This window comes from Pteronotus mesoamericanus, unplaced genomic scaffold, assembly GCF_021234165.1.
Source record: "Pteronotus mesoamericanus isolate MK-2021 breed Mesoamerican mustached bat unplaced genomic scaffold, CSHL_Meso_final contig_105, whole genome shotgun sequence".
NCBI lineage: Eukaryota > Metazoa > Chordata > Mammalia > Chiroptera > Mormoopidae > Pteronotus > Pteronotus mesoamericanus.
This window is the reverse complement of record NW_026555006.1, coordinates 304,541-322,013: the sequence shown is the minus strand read 5'-3', so window position 1 is coordinate 322,013 and position 17,473 is coordinate 304,541. Positions and strand designations below refer to the sequence as shown.

The 17,473-nt window shown below is 49.8% G+C and overlaps 1 protein-coding gene across 1 annotated transcript; it reads right to left on the bottom strand.

Moving 5' to 3' along the window:
- Positions 1–9,478: 9,478 nt before the first annotated feature.
- Positions 9,479–10,405, bottom strand: FOXE3 (forkhead box E3). The gene has a single exon (XM_054572250.1). It carries the CDS (start codon positions 10,394–10,396, stop codon positions 9,479–9,481), a length of 918 nt encoding a protein of 305 aa, XP_054428225.1. The 5' UTR covers positions 10,397–10,405.
- Between the last annotated feature and the right edge of the window lie 7,068 nt (positions 10,406–17,473).

Here is a 17,473-nt window from a genome sequence, read left to right as displayed (position 1 = left end):
CTGGGGAACAGCGCCCTCTGGAGGAGCCGCGCATCCACGCAGCCAGGAACTGCACGACGAGATCTGGGAGTAGAGCTCCCCTTCCCCACGCCATACATTTGGCAAAGTCATCCAGAGACGCACAACCTCCAGATCCCTCTTTGTAAATGCTTGCTTTCTTTCCCAACCTGTACCTATGCTTCAAAACCCTGCTCAAATCCCGCTTCCTCCAGAAGGAAGCCTTCTCCGGAACCCAACTCTTCTTCCCTTCCTACTCTGAGCTGCTCAGAACCTAAAACCTGAACCCTCGACTTCAGTGCTCGCACCCGGCACTGCACAGCTGACCTGCTTCCGGCCTGGCCTTTCTCCAGAGATTGTTAATCCATCTACTCCATTCAACCTTTGCCTTGCATGCTGGGTGTACTGTTTTTCTCCCCTGCCCCCTCTCCTCCCCCTCCCTCCCCCACCCCCAGTAAAGTAGGAGTTGAAGTCATTTATCCCAAAATTGGACTGTAGATTTTCAAAGTTTATTTTCCATATGGGGAAATTGAGACCCAGAGAGTGGGCTGACTTTCCCAAGGTCATATAGTAAATTGGTAGCAGAGGTGGAACTAGATCCCTAGTCACGTCACCTTTTTCCCAGACCAGACCCCTCTCTCCAATCACCTGAATGGCGAGCGGGTGATATCGGGAAGGGCTCATTTTAAGGGGTGAGGACTGGTTGGAGGAATTTTGACATAAGAAAGGGGAAATGCGGCGGGGGGGGGGGGGGCGGGCAGCGGTGTTGTGTCACTGCTCCAGGATGGGGTAGGAAGGAAGGGAGGGAGGACAAAGCTTCAGTGAAAGGACAGACTCTTCCTTCCCCCAGCCTCAGCCCCAGATCAAGCTACTCTGAAGGGCTTCAGATTTCAGGAGTCTTATAATCAACAGCCGGCTCAACTGGAGGGTGGGAACAGTCTCAATTCAGGCAAATACCATCCTCCCCTCTGCCCTAAGAAACTTCTTTTGCTAACAGACACTCAGAGGGTGCTGCTGAGATGTTAGATCAGCAGTAGGGGTCCTTCTGGTGCTTGAAATTATAAATTTAAGGGAGAAACTGGGAGGGTGATTTGCATGAGGCCCCAGCGATAACTGCCCTGCAGTTTGAGGCCTTCTCAGAGACACTGCTGGTGCTTATCTGCATGTCCCGCCTCCCCTCTGACAGCGCCCCGCCCCCCCACTCCATTCTCACCTGATCTGCTCTTCCTCTCTTCACTTTTACACTTGGCTTCACTCCAGCCTGGCTCAATCCTAATCCTCGTCCATTTCAAATGTCAGGCTATGAGCTGCTTCCCCTCAGCAGCACCCCACACTGTCCATGCTATGAGGGATTCCTGCCTCTGTTCCCAAAGACTTATTCCCTCTGTTGTGGTGATTGGTTTTCTCCCGTCTGTTGCCTTCTGTTCACTGTAAACTCCTTGAAAACAGGCATTATATTGTTTTTATCCCCATCTTTTCTCCGTAAAATGGGGATAAGATTTCTACCTACCACATTGAGTTGTGGTGAGGGTTAAATGAGATAGTACATATATAAAGCACTTACCCCAGTGTCTGTTACTTTGAAAGAGCTCAATACATATGTCTCATTATCATCATGATTATTAATCACTCTACCTTCTGCCAGGCACAAAATCTAACACATAGTAGGTAATCAATATTAGATGTGTGGACACATGAATGAATGAATGAATGGACATATCTCTTCTTCTTGTCTGAGACTCCCCAGAAAGCTAGCTTACATCATCAATATAAATATGTGCTCTTTGAGAACAGATATTGTTCCTCCCCCTCCAGACCCCATCCCTAAAGGTAGAAAAATATATCCCCCTGCCAGAGTTTTTACATGGTCTGTGACCCCAGCAGTCACTGGATCTGTCTTTTGTGCTCTCTGGCTCTGTTTCCTTCTTTGAAATGGTTGTGACAAACTTCCAGTTATAAACTAAGTCACAGGGATATGATATACAGCATAATTATAATAACCATATGGTGACAGATGGTTACTAGATTTATTGTGATCACTCTGTAAGGTAAATAAATGTTGAATCACTATGCTGTACACCTGAAACTAATAATAATGTATTTCATTATAATTCAAAAAATTAATAACAATTTAAAAAATAAAATTGTTGTGACCAATCATATCATCCAAACCCTGCCAAAATCTTCCACAGGCTCCCCATTACCTATGACATAAAACTCAATCTCCTTAGCGAAGTGAACTGAACATGTTTACAATTTTTGGGTGTCCCACTTCTCTGTTGGGTAAGACCTCCCCCTCCCATATTCCATGTGGTCCTGATGGGACTATCCAATCTCTGTCCTCCTCACACTTACCTCCAGGGTAAGACAGGCAACCAAGCTGGATCAAACATACCATTGCGAGTCCAAGGCCCAGTGAGTGATCCAGGTAGCAATAAGTGACCTAAGCTGAGCCAGTCACTCCTACAAGACTTGATGTGTGGACTCTGGGACTCTAGGATATATGGACTGTTGGGCGTTGGGACATGTTCACTCAGGGACCCTAGGAGGGATGCTTCTCCTTTGGGATCAGAAGATAAACACAGGCTTAGCTACCAGCAGTCATCCTTCCTGCCATGCAGAGTGCTGACATTGAAGCCCATTCACAGAGAGGAACAGCCTAAAGAGAGAGGCAGAGCTTAATAACAGTGTTGAGTTCCCTTGTTTCATCTGAAACTAGAACCCTTAGAATTTCCAGTTATTCAAAAGATACTCCTTTTGCTTAAGCTAGGTTGAATTGAAGTTTTGCTAGTTTGAGTTGAATTTCACAAACAGCAGAGCCACAAGGGAGAAGGGTCCTGGGCCCCTGAGACTGCTGAGGTACCAATCCTCTCTGAACTGCCTGCATAGACTTTTATTTGAAATGGAAATAAACTTCTATCTTGGTTAAGCCATTATTACGGAATTTTCTTTGGGGGAGGGGTGAGGGTAGAGCCTGTTATTCAAACTGAACTTAATCCTAATTAATACAAGAAGGGATGGGAAAATGTCCTATAGACACAATGAAATTGTTTGGGTTTGGTAGCCTAGAGAATAAAGGACTCAGGGTTGACATGTTCATTTTCAGATCTCTACAGGGCTGGCCTGGAGCAGAGAGACCAAGGCAAAAGGGAGCCTTAACGGTGTAGAGACTCAATTTCTATGACTCCATGGAAGGAAAACAGGGGAAGCATGGAAGAGGGGGAAAGAGGAAAAGTGAAAGAAAAAGGAGTCCAAAACCTGTCACTTGGCTTGGAAAGGTACCTTTCCAGATCCAGACTGTGGATGTGGGTGGGTGGGGAGTACTGGAGTGAGCTGAGGAAATTTATTGGTGCCTGGAGCTCTCCAACCAAGTTTTTACTTCCATGCGCCTCTTCCTCAGAGAAGAATGACTGGAGTCGGTTGGACATGGAAAAAGTTCTGAATCAGTGACCTTGCAGCTTGACCTGGGTAAGTCACTTAGCCTTATGAGCCCCAGGTTCATCATCTATAAAATGGAGCTAATAATTCCAATGCCACCCTGCATTCCAGGAATAAACTGTATTTAATCATGCATATTTGGTAATATACATACCACCAAATTCAATTTGCTAATATGTCATTAAGGAACTCTGCATCTTCTTTACATGTGAGAAAGGCTAGATTTTGTTGGCTCAGCCCTCTATCAGGTTTTATTTTTTTTTGAAGATTTTGTTTACTTATTTTTAGAGAAAAGGGAAGGGAGGGAGAAAGAAAGGAAGAGAAACATCGATATGAGAGAGAATCATTGATTGGTTGTCTCTCACACACCCCCAACCGGGGACCTGACCCACAACCCAGGCATGTGCCCTGACCAGGAATCGAATCAGCAATCAGTGATCTTTTGGTTGGCAGGTCAACGCTCAATCCACGGAGCCACACCAGCCAGGGCAAGTAGTGCTATACTTTAAGCCTGAGATAAGGCAAAAAAAAATATGGATTTTATGAGTAACTGTTACGTCTGGGCCAGCTGTTGACAGTTTCTTCAAAAGAGAAAGGGCTGGATGCATTTACTCATCACGAGGCTCAAGGCACACCGAACCCAAGAGACCTGGCAGGGAGCAGTCGGGGTCGTGGTCAAGGTGCAAGTGATTTAGTTTCAGTAAAACAGTATCTTCTTTTGCACGTTATTAGTGTTATGAATAGGAATTTTTATTTTGTAGCTGTTTGAATTTAATTTATAAAAAATTTTGTTTTATAGTTGCGTAAGAGATACAAGTATACGTCTAAGGATTTTATATCTGCCCATACTAAATGACATTATAATAAAATTTTAAAGCCAGTACTAGAGGTCTACAGAATTTTTTTCCTTTGAAAGGAGACTACTGTAGACTCCTGTATCTTATAAAATTGTCCCCCCATCCCCACAGCATCCTTGTAGAACCACCCAAAGAGGTACTTCAGATGGGCATAGAACTGACCCAGTCACTACAGAGGAGAGTTCTCCATGTTGCTTATTTTCCCTTCTGCCTCCCCAGGTGAAGCCCACAGCTGTCAAAATCACCTGAGGGAGTCTCTCTGTTGTTATGCTTCCAGTGTTTCTGCCAAGGATGTCACTTTCTTACGTGCTCAAGTTTCCTTGTGCCAGGGTGATGTTGGCCTCTTTCCATCAGGCCCTCTAACCAGCTCAGCACCACCCTGGGCCCAAAATCATCCTTCCTGTGCTCCACGTTCCCCTAAATCAGAAAGCAGCCCCCTCAGCTCACTTACTCCTCTAAGGACCTCAGGACCATTCCTGTGTCTTCATCCTCTAACCAAAACAGACACCCCTCGTTTCCATAACACCAAGCCACCTTTCCACGAGCTAGTGCACACTCAACCCAGAAAACAACCTCCCATTCTCCTCTTCCTAAGCCCCATCCCCAAATCAGAAAAGGCTACAGAAACACAGCTTTAACGCAACCATTTGACTGTCAAAGTGCACACTTATCTTCTCATGCTAAAATAATCATCTTAATTTCAGATGTGCAAAATTTCCCCCCAAATTGACCTTGGCTGAAACAAAGAAATAAACCAAGAAAAAGGAAGATATGGAATCCGGGAAGCAGAGAACCCAACACAGAATAGACATGAAGGGAATTCCAAGGAAAACAGTGAAGGGAAACAGGTCCACATCTGTGCAACAGACATGGAGCTGGAAGACAGAGGGCTGGGGGAGAGGTGCCCCCAGGAAAGGAAAACACAACAACCAAAAGCAGTGGTAGATTTCCTGATAAGTTTGACCTCGTGAAAATTAGGAAAGATTTAGCCATGGGTACAGAGAAAGGTAAGCAAATGAAAAAATAAGGCATTAAACTCCAGGAAAAATAAAAAGTTGTACCCTTTCATCCAAAGGAATTGTAGTCATGGTACACTAGTAGCTACCAGAGAACAATATTTATATAGTAATAATATGTAAATGCTAAAAACTAATTTAACTAAAACTTGGTAATTTGGGTGGGAATTGGAAGAGAGAGATTTTAGAGGTAAATGATAGAAAGTTAATCATTATGATTTCAATATAGGAGTGTAAGCATGGAAATATGGAAGTATATTCCAAAAGACACAGATATGAATTGAAAGTAGATGCTTCAAGGGAACAAAACAGGGTCCTGAAAAGGTGACAAGGCACCATGAAAACCCTGCCATTGCTATTTGACCTGGATTATATGCTTGTTCCAATTCAATAAAAACAAAAATTAGGTGTTAATAATCTGTCTTCCTTTCTAGGGGAAGAAAATATTACTTCCATATTGAAATCTTGCTTCTAGATAAAAAGTGCTTAGTGCTTTGTAAAAACAGAATTGAAGTAGAGCCTTGTCTTGTGTTTTCAACATCTACCCAAGTGTCAAAATTCTGAGGACACTCTATAATATATGAGAGGGGGACCCCCCAAAAAAAGAATTTTTTATAAAAAATTGTGTATTTATCCGTAGCTGGTGTGGCTCAATGGATTGAGCACCAGCCTGTGAACCAAAGGGTTGCTAGTTTGATTCCCAGTCAGGGCACATGCCTGGGTTGCCTGCCAGGTCCCTAGTTGGGGGCATGAGAGAGGAAAATACACACTGATACTTCCCTCCCTCTCTTTCTCTCTTCCTTCTGCTCTCTCTAAAAATAAATAAATAAAATCTTTAAAAAAAAAACCCTAAGTATACTATTAATAAATCAGTCATATTTTTAAAAATTGTGTATTTATTCTTACATGTTTAAAGTTCAGCCACCTTCCAAATACTCTCCCTTTGATGCAATTCACCTATTGAGACTTTTTTCCCCCACTGCTCAAAACAGTTTTTGAACTCATCAATTTTGATGCCTTTTGGTGCTTCTGCCATTTTTTGTTTCACCTCTTTCACATTCGCAAAACATTTCCCTTTAAGGACTTTTTCATCAGGGAAACAAACAAAGAAAAGTCACTTGGGGTGAGATCAGGCGAATAGGGAGGGTGGGAGATGGGGGAATCATGACATTTTTGGTTAAAAACTGCTGAATACTCAGTGCAGTGTGGGCAGGTGCACTGGTAAATCACCTGTCATGAAACGGGCAAATGCATGGAGTCTTCCAAAAAAATTCACTGAAGCCAACCACAGCCTCTCACAACAACTCCAGTTGGTACACTGATACAGGTGGGTTCCCAGAATACTCACCTAGCAGGGGAAGCCTGTCTTATAAGGGTCCTGCCCTCCAGAAGATAATTCCGGGGTTTTTTTTTGGTCCCTCTTCATATAGGTTTCCAGATAGTGAACTCTGACAACATAAACAGTCTCTTATTTGTATCTGTATGGGTCTCGGAGCCCATACAGGGCCTGGCACACAGCAAGTCCTCTATGCTGTTGAATGAAGGAAAATTAAAGAGGTATCTCAAAATAAAATCTTTTGACTTTCCTGTTCAGCAGTGAACTTTCTAGTATTTCCATGCAGACAATTCCCACCACCTTTTCCTTGTTCCAAGGACCCGGGGACAGAAACCTCCAGGGCAGTGGCAAGAATGAAATTCAGAGCTCAAGAAGCACTTCCTGGCTGCAGTAGAATGAGAAGCGTCCTCTTCTTCCCTGGAAATTTGTTGGATTTGGAAGTTTATCAAGAGGTGCTTTGAGGCAGGAGGAGAGACTGTGACACCATTTGAAGCAGAAAAAAAGTTTGCATTTTGATCTTTGTGGAGCTGTACTCCTCCACAAAGAGAACTAGGTTGAATCTTTGCTACTTGTTGGGCTTCAGGGAGGGGCAATTTTCTCATTGGTCCAATGGGGAAAGGGCCTCCACCTCCTCTCTTGTGCCTCTTTGGCCAGTTGCTGTGGGCACTGCAAGTTAAGAATGGATAAGAATGTGCCAAAGTACTGTCAACCCAATCATTATTCAGTAATTTCAGGCACAGTAGACACCAGGGATTCATTCAGTCAGCCAATCATTCAACAAATATTAAGTGAAGAGCTGTTATGCGTCAGGCAAATGCATTCCAACTCTTGCTCAAAGGGGTTAACAGCCACAGAGGGAGTCTAACCAGGGTGAATTATACCAGACTGTGCAGGCCTATCGACCTTCCTCTAAAGACAGCCTCCCTACCTTCTCAGATGTCCTGCACCCTTCCGTTCCATGAGCTGCCAGCTTTCCGCCCTCACCTGCATCACCAGCCAGAGCCTTAAACTCTTATATCTAAGAAATGTGCATCAGACATGTCCAATGTGCAAATCACACTCAGCCTGGCCCCAGGGCACAGTGATCCCCTCTCCACCTCTCCCCACATCTAATCTAGACCCTACTAGACTGGGAGTCCTGGGGCAGAGGAGTTTGGGGAAACCTTATGCTTAGCATTTGGGTCAGCACCAGAGAGTAGGATAGGGTCAAAGGCCCTCACACAACCACCTTGTGTCTCTGCTCAGTGCTGCCCTGTCCTTGGTGCTGGGCACAGTCCTGAATCAGTTCAGGTCCCTGCTGCCCCAGCTCCCAATTTAAAGACAAGGGGCACAGCTGATGGCGCGGTGCCTAGCTCCACAAGTACAGAGGTGGGATGTGGTTCTGCAGCCTGGCCCCACCTTTGAAATAGGGAGCTTCATGCCCAGTGCCTTTTCTCCAGAATACTGTATACTAACCACCAGCAAATTTTGTTAAAATGCAGAATCTGATGATTCAGTGGATCTGAAGTGGAGGCTGAGATTCGGCATTTCTAATACGGTGAGGGTCCATGGACTACACTTTGAGTCCAAAGTTATGGAGCACTTATCTCATTTCTCCAAGGAGTGATTGGTAATGTCTCTTCCCCATTGGTCCCTAACCACCATAAGGCAGGGCTCTTGCCCATTTGTTTAGTGATGTATTAATTCCCAAAGCCTAGCACAGTACATGGCACATTCAATAAGGAGCTGTAGGGGTGGCCACTGCTCCCTTACCCGTGGAAGCTGGAAGTAATCACACACAGCCAAAAAACCCACTGGCCAAATACACTCATGTGCACACCCATTTCATCTCTACCAGTCTCTGGGATGCAGCAGGTGGTGACATTTACTAAGCCTACTATGTGCATGGGTACAGTTAATCCCACCCTAATCCTACTTCATGAACCTCTGGCTGATGATCCACGAGGGGCTCACACTGTGTGACAACCAAAGATCCTGAACAAAGCTCACCCACTATCTCCCCAGACCACTCCCCCAAGGCACCAGCCAGCACACCAAGCCCAGAGAAAGCTTTCTTTCTTTTTAATCAGACCAGCTTTAATTAAAAAAAAAAACAAAAAAACAAAACAAAAAAAAACCTAATGAGTCAGTCCTAAATCTTCCAGATGGTGGGTAGCCTACTAACTCCCTTTCAGTCAGGAGCCCCTGGTGCTGCTTGTCTCAGAAATCTCAAAACTGTCCTCAGGGCCTGAAACAAGGCAGCCAGGTGTGTCTGTGTAGAAGGGGGGAGCACTCTCCCAGCAGGAAACTGAGGACAGACAAGAGGGATTGGGGATAAACTTGTGGGAAATGAAGGGAAGAGAGCAAGGAAGTCATGAACCCAGGAGTCTGACCTCTCATGTGTTAGAAAAACCGGAGGGAGCGAAAGTAAGGAGCCAGTCCGGAAGGCAGCTTGAGATGGAAGGCCTGGCTTCTGAAGGCTTGGAATTCGCCAGAAACCTGGGGTGGAGGTTAATGGGTAGTGATCCAGCTCAAGGACCAACAGCAGCGCGGGGCGGGGGCGGGGAGGGGGGGTGGCGCGTAGGTGGGGCTCACAGTGGAAGACCAAATGTGGGGCTCACATATTGGGCGTGTGTGTATGTGTGTGTGTGTCAATCCGATTAGAAGAAGATGGTAGGATTCTCCCCATAGATGGGATACAGAGAAGAGGTAACAGGTGTGCTCAGTCCAAGAGGCGAAAATGGGGAGCTCAGAGGTGGGCCTAAGCCAAGAGGAGATGGGACGCCCCTCCCTGGCAGCACCCCAGTCCTGGGGGCGAGGGAACCCGCAGGTGGCCCCTGCCCGTGGGGAAGGGCTCACAGATAGCGCTCCAATCCGGGCGTGTAGCCAGGCTGCTTCAGGTAGGCCTCCCCCGGGCCGAGCGGGCCGAGCGCGCCTGGCGGCCCCCCAAACGGCAGCAGTGGCTCGGCGGGAAGCGGGCCGGGGCCCGGGCGCGCCGCGGGCAGCCCCAGGCGGTCGGGGGCTGGCTCGTAGAGAGGCGAGGAGGCGGCGGCCGCGCAGGATGGGAAGGCGGCGTCGAGCGCGGCACAACAGGGCGGCTCGGGGGCTCCCAGCCCCGCCAGCTCGGGCGGCAGGCTCACCAGGCTGTCGACGCTGAAGAGGCGCGCGGGCCCGGGGGCGACAGGGAGCGGCGCGAGCAGCCCGGGGCCAGCCGGGAAGGGCGCGTAGGGGCCGGGCGGCGGGCCGGCGGCGGGCCCCGGAGGGTTGGGCGCGGGCGCGGGCGGCTCGGCGCGCTTGAAGCGCTTGCGGCGCCGCAGGAAGCTGCCGTTGTCGAACATGTCGGCGGCCGCCGGGTCCAGCGTCCAGTAGTTGCCCTTGCCCGGATTGCCCGGCTCGCGGGGCACCTTGACGAAGCAGTCGTTGAGCGTGAGGTTGTGGCGGATGCTGTTCTGCCACTTGCGCGGGCTGTCGCGGTAGAAGGCGAAGCGCTCGGTGATGAAGCGGTAGATGGCGGCCAGAGTGAGGCGACGGCCGGGGGCGTGCGCCAGCGCCATGGCGATGAGAGCGATGTATGAGTAGGGCGGCTTCCCGCGCTGCAGGGGCCGCCGCCGCCGCCGGCCCGGGCCGGGTGCGGGCTCCGGCTCCCCGCGGCCCGCGGCCCCCTCCTCGGGCTCCGGCCCGGGCTCGGCTCCGGCGAGCGGCGAAGGCGGCGGCCCCGACGGCGCGACCGAGGGCAGGGCCGGGAAGCCCGAGAAGGCGGCAGGGGGCTCCATCTCGCTGCGCCCGGTCTCTGGGACGGGGCAGCCCCTGCCGGCGCTGCGCTGCTCCGAGAGAGCAGGGGCCGCTGACCCGCCTTATATGGACACAGCTCCCCTTCCCCGCCCCCTAGCCAGGGCAGAAGGCTCCGACCTTCCCCGCTGGCCCGCGCCTTCCCCCTACTTTGCTCTCCCTATCCCCTTGCCAGGCTCCCTGCCCCCTGCCCTACATTTTGCCCCTCCCTTGGTCAGTCTTTTCCAGCCTCAGCCTCATCCCTTCCCCATATCCCTCGGATCAGTCCCTGGCCCTGGCGATTCGTCAGTTCCACCGAATTCATCAGCTCCCTTTCCTTTCCGATGATCTTCAACTTCCTTCCTTTTGAATCAACGCCAATCACAAATGCACCCATTTAGCCCACTCTCTGGGCCCCCTCCCCATTACGCTTTTTCCAGTTGAAGCCTGTCCCCTCCATCCCTCTCTTCTAGCCTCCACCCTGTCCTCCAGCCCTCGCTGAGGCAGAGATGAGAGTCGCCCACGCTGCCTTGCCAGCCTTCACCGTCCTAGCAGCGCTGGTCAGGGCAGTGTCAGGCCCGCCCTCAGACGCTTGGCAATGGAGAAGGGTGGGGTGGAGAGGAGAAAGGCTGAGTGAGGAAGCTGGCTTTGTCTCGGGGGAGGATGTTTGGTGGATCTATCGTCACCATCTCCTCTCTATCCTGTCCCCCCTCCCCACCACAACCCTGTTGGCATCCAGGACACTTGTGAGCATCCTTTGAAAAGTGGCAGAAGATTGACTGCTTTAAATTCAGAGCCCTGAAAATCTTTAGCTTGGAATTGTCTTTCTGGCTGCCTCTTCCCCATGTCCCTTCCATTCTAGAAAAAGGGCTTCCTTGCTCACGCACACAGTTTGCACGCTGGGAAGTTGCACAGAACACGACCTGTGCAGCCTGAAGTTCCAGGGAGCAGTTACTGGTCAGAGAAAGACCCCCAAGTGCTTCCACAGGCTGGAGGTCTGAGAGAGCTGCTTACAGACACAGAAATGTGACACACAGTCTCAGCAGGGCTCAAGGGAGGGGGACCTTAGCAGTTTTTATTAAAAACTCACTCTGGGAAGTGCCAGCCACCAGCACTATCCAGAGCCTTTTTCAGGAAACCCCTCAAGAGTGACAGGAGAGACAACCCTGGCTTGGAGGAAACCAAAGGATAGAATCTTGTCTTAAAGAGGTTTTTGTCTTGGGTACAGGCAAGATCAAGGGAGCAGGGCTGGGGGTCGGACAAGCAAGTGGCATTCCCAAAACAAATTTAAGGGCATATTCACTCTCAGGGTGGTGTGAGTGCAAGGCCAGTACTTGAGAGCCAGCCTCCTTAAATTTGGACCCCTAGGTGCCTCACCCTAGTTCTGGCCTCTGGGTATAATGGGCTCGTGGCCTAGGGCTTCAAAATCCACACTTGAGATTCAAGGGCCCCCCTCCCTCAGCTCCACTCTCAGCTGATACTATAACAGCCATCATTTTATACCCATTATCTCACTTAAGTGTGAATACCTTGTGCTGTAGGCACTGTTATCCCTGAGGGGTTGAGTGACTTACCTGTTCTCAGACAGCTAGTAGCAGAGCTGGAATGAAACCCAGAGTTCAGAGCACCAGCGCCATGACTTTTCTAAAAACATCATATTTTAAATCTGAGCCTGTAGAACTAATTTACTGTAGAGTTCTTCTAGCCCTCACAGCTTTAGTTGCAAAGTTGATGCCTAGCCTCTGTCCTGACCTCCAGGTCAGCATATTCCAAGTGTCCACTGCACATCACCCTCAACCTCGGATACCCCCAACCCAAACCTGCTCTCCTTCCTCGGCAAATGCATCCCTTGCCCCTTACCACCCAGATCAGAAATACGATCATCATCTTGGGCTCCTCCCTCCCCCATCACTCCCATATCCAGGCAACCTGCAAGGCCCGTCAACCACATGGATTCCAAATCCATCCCTCCTTCAGTTCTCCTGCCTCAGCTTAGCCCACATCATTCCTTGAGCACTTTTGTGCCAGGCCCTTTGCCAGTTCTCAAGGAAGACAGAGGTGAAGATACAGTCTGGTGGAGAGGAGGACACAGGCAATTACAGCTATGAGACAGGTGGGCGGCGGGGTGGAGGGCCCTGTAGAAGCAGAGAGGAAGGAGATGACACTCGGAGATCTAAAGACAACCCCCATCCCACAGTGAAGAGTCAGCTGGTTTATACACGAACAGGTCCCACCCCATACCCTCGCCACCTTGTGTACTACTGCCTGAGCACAAGTCATACGGAGCAGAAGACAGTGCTATCACAGCAAGCAGCTCACCAAAGAAGGCAAGACAAGCAACTGCAGCAAGCTTCCTCACCTGCCAAATGGGGACAAAATGAACCCTCAGCATTGTTATGAGATTCAAATGAGATCATGTATGAAAGGGCCTGGCCCACACTGCCCTTGGTAACAGGAGATCCAGAATTAAACCAGGGGATGAAGGAGAGAGGCAGAGCCAGAGAACTGATTTCAGCGCCTGCGTATTTTCACATGGATGCGCCATAGTGCTGCAGTTAGACTCAGGCACAGAACAAGAGCAACCATCTTTCTCACCTTCCCCAGGGCTGAAGTCCCCTCTGAAGCCCCCTACCACAGCTGCTGTCTCACACCTCCAAATTAGGGGTGGGGAAAAACAGCTCTTAGCTCCATGTCAGACTGCAAAGTTCTTGTACTCTCAATTTTCTGTTTCATGTGCAGAAATTTCTGGGACAGAGTATATGTTCAATAAATGATACTGAGTGTACAGTTGGCTGTGCCAGTCCTGGGGTGTGTCAGGGCAGGGAGCTGGACCAAAAGGGTGAGAACCCAGACTTTGCCAGTTCTCTGTGTCTTCCTGGCTGCTTCCAATGGGCCTGCTTCCCAGGGCTGAGCAGGCCAGTGTCAGGGGTAGCCCAAGGGCTAATCCGTGTTTTCAGCGTGGCTGGGCCCTCTTTTCACAGGCCCTGGGCCAGACGGGATGTGGCTGAGCATCCGGGCATAAGATGGCCAGTGAAGGCGGCCCCTTTCTCATGGCCTGAATTCCAGGCGGCCCAGTGTCTGAGTGGAGCCCCTGGGGCAGGAGGAACACAGTGGCTGGACTGGGCAGTCCTTTGTCTGACCGTGCTGGGTGGATATTCGGACTGGCAGGAGGGATTAATGGCCAGGGATTGGCCCTGGGGCTGGCCTTCCCACTGCCCTTTGGAGGCCAAAGGCCCAGGTCAGGGCACACAGCATTGATGGCTCCCTAGATAGGATTGGAAATTCCCACCCTGCACAAAGCTGTTAGCATTAGCCCCCAAGGCTCCCTGCCCCCAGACCCACCTCAACAGAGGCACCGCAGCCAAGATGCACTTCAAGGCAAGGAGCAGAGGGGTGGGGGCCAGAGCTTCTCAGCTACTCTGCCAGGGAGAGGGGGCTTAGTCTGAAAGTCAGTTCAGCTCCTTACCCTGAGATTTGCAGCCCCACCAGAGCTCTGGGGCAAAAGAGCTATGTTAATCCAACAAGGGTCCAAGGGGCCAGAGTGAGCTGCTGCCAGACCCCTTAAAGCTTTCTGAAATATCCCCAAAACACCTCTAGTTTAACACTGCTCTATCCATAGTTATTTATTCCTAAAGTCCTCCATCACATCTCATAGCCAAAAGGCTGCTAAAAGGGCTCAGGAACCAAAGGAAATCTCAGGGATACCCCCACCCTACCCCCTGCCACCCAGGGACTCTGAGGGCTGCTGCAGGACCCCTCCCTCTTACCCCCGCAACTAGAACTGCCTCAGATACTGCTCCTTCCTCAGAAGCCTGGGGTAGACAGTTCCAAATGGGCTGGGGGCATGCTGGAGCCCATTCTGGCATGGACTGTTCTAACCAGGCTGCTCCTGAACTAGGGATGGCAGCAGCAGCCCCAGCCTTACCTGAAGGGGCTGACTCCTGTGGAGGGCACGCCCTCTGGGCCGAGGAGCCCGAGCCAGGCTCAAAAAGGAGAAAAGTGTAGGCCTGACTCTGGGGAGAGCATCAGGGAACAGCTCAGAAGGAGGATGGCCCTCCTTGTGACTTTATTCTGTAAGAGCTTCCGTTCAGCAAATCCTAAAGATCTGTGGCCAGGCCATCCTGGGTATGGGTCAGTGATGAGTCAGACTCTTCCTTCACTGTGCTAAGGAGGGGACAGCCACGCAGTCACTTCCCATACATGGTGGCCACTGTGTAACATGGGCAGAGAAGGAACTTGTAGAGGCTCAGAAGAGGGGCCTCAGCTAGCCAGGAAAAACCAGGAAGTCTTCTTGGAGGAGTAAAGCTCCAGCTGGCCAGGTGGGGCAGATGCTAGGCTGCATAAGGGGCTCCTTCTCTGTGCTCCCATCACATCTCTGCCACTGCACTTACCTTATTGACTCTTTGTATGTCTGTCCCCTGTACTAGACTTAGGCACTATGTCTCAGTATAGTGCCTGACACAAGCTGACGGTCAATAAAGATGTATCAGACAGCTGCAAGGACAGTTGGATTCCAGGAAAAGAAAATTGTGGGTGCAAAGCTCTAAAGGGAGCCCTAAAGGGAGGATTTGGTCCATTCTGGGAAGTGTAAGACTTTCAGTGGTTTTTCCATTAAGAACAAGCTAAAAATATGTGTAAAGTTCTCAGGACACTGCCAGGCATGTACCAATACCCTGTAAGTGTAGGCTGTTGTGGTTGTCACTATTGTGATTCATGGTGGTTAATGTAGAGAGTCAAGGAACCTATACAAAGAAAGTAGATGGGATCAGACTGTAGATGACTTGATTTGCTAGCCTAAGGAGCTCAGATCCTTCTAGAAACAACAGGGAGCTTTTGAAATTCTTCAGCATAGGAATGGCACTGTTACACCCATTGTTTAGATTAGTGTGGCAGCAGATAGGCTAGAGAGGGAAGAGGCTGGAGGCTGAGAGAGCGGAAGAGAGGCTGAGATCATGAGGAGGTGTGAACCGAAGCTCTGTTTCTGGGGGCCGCACCCGACCCTTCATTCCCATTCACTCCAGACCAGACCAGAGAGAGAAGCTCCAGCCATCCATCTCACAGAATGGCTTCAACATTCACTTTGTCATAAGTCCAGGAACTGTCCATCATTTTACACTCCTTTCTCTCTCTCCAACCACCTCCAGTCACCGAGACCTGTCCATTCTCAGAAATTTCTCTCAAATCCCTTCTCTTTCTTGTCCCCTCTCTCAGTCCTTGTTCAGGCCAATGTTTGTACTCACACTGCCAACTGCAGTCACCTCCTGGCTGGGCTCACTGCCTCCTCGTCTGATTCCTTCTCAGCAGCTAGCATGATGTTAGAGTCACTTAAACACCTTCAGTGGCTCCCCATTATCTCAGGAGTCAGACCAAGTCATTAACACGGCTGGCAAGCGCCACGTGACCTGACCTGCAGCCCCTACTGCTTCATTTCTCACCACCACCCTGGGCCCACTTCCCCTGAAAAGTGGACACACATACTCCATATGGAGCTACTTTCGGCAAAAGGCCAGGTCCTCTCCCACTCTGAGCTTTTGCTAACCCTAATCAGCACAACCTGCTTTGCCAGCTCTGCATACAAATACAGTCTCATTTCTTTTTCCTACCAGCCCCTTGATCTCCTAAGATCTACCAAGAAATCCATCTGTCCCTCTGAAAGATTGCATCTCCACCAACGTCAAACAAATAACAAGCAAGTGAACAAAAACACTGGGAGTGTCCCATTCAAATGCAGAGAAGGAACTCACCCTTCTCCCACCTGACCCTCTGCCAGGAGCTCTAGTCTTCCCTGACCTGCTTGGTGTACCCGCTCCTTGTCCTTTGAGAACAGCTCACAGAAAATACCCACTTTATTCTTTAAAAAAACATTTCCCACTTTCTCCTTCTCTCCTTCCCCAGGCAAAAGATCCTCTGGCCTCTGGCCCAGCCATACCCAGAGAGATTTCAGCACATGCTCCGGTTTACCTTCCTCTGTGCCCAGTTCATCCTTAGACCCTATGCCAGGCTGCAGAGCTGCACACTTCTGAGCATTTGTTCAGTGACTAAGTGCCTACTTGCTATGAACCAGCTAACAAATGCCCACATGTGTCTGGAAACACAAAAGGTCCCTGTGCCTGATTTCCAGCTAGGAATCTGCCTTCTGCCCTCTCTGTCTCTCTGCTCAGCTATATGGCCCAGGGCTGAGACTCCCCATGCAATCCTTGCCTTAGCAGGGCCCAAACTCAGCTCAGGTTCGGTCTCAGACGATGTTGGCTCAACCCTGAGGGTGTAATTCCAGCTGCTCCTAAGCCACACACTGGCATCTGAAGTATGTTCTATGTCGTTTCAGGCTGTCAACATACTGCCTTCTGCCATCTACCTCTGCCTGCACTCTAGGCAACCTCAGGGCTCTTGGACCTCCCTGCTTTTCATTTTTAGGAGGCTGAGAGGGAGTAGTGCTGTCAGCCAGGCTGGCTGAGCCAAGGGATCCCAGAGTGGAGGAGAGTGCATTGGAATGCACCAGGCATTGGCTGTGTGATCTTGAGCAAGTTGTGCAACTCCTGTGGCCCATGTTAGACTCATCAGTCCCTGAATTTAGTGCCCAAAGAACCCCAAGATGATCTAGGCCAGTGAATCTCAACGGTTGAGCCCCTTAGCAAAGGCCAGGCATCTGGAAACCATGTGCCACCCAGGGCTGTCTGTAAAGAGGATGCATAATGTGTCTCACACACACAAGAATGAATGTCTTTTGAATGGTTGTTGATGCTGCTTAGACTGGTAAGTGCCCACATTTGAAAGCTTTGCAGTTGTTCTTATTTTTAACCCATTAGTGGATACCAAGAGCCCAACTACTATCACACAGAGTAGCTGAGAGGTATTTTTAATCTTGTTCTTCAACTACTGCTTTAGTTGCATATGCCTTCTCACAGGTTTGGATACTGAGGCCCAGAAAGGGGAGTGATTTACCTAAAGTCCCCAAGCAAGTAGGTGAAAAGCCAGACATAGAGTGGAGGACTTTGCCTCCAGCCTCTTTTCCTCTCCATTTATTCCACAGTATTGCTAAGCACCTTTTTCGTGGCAGGCTCTAGGCTCAGCACCAGGGCCCA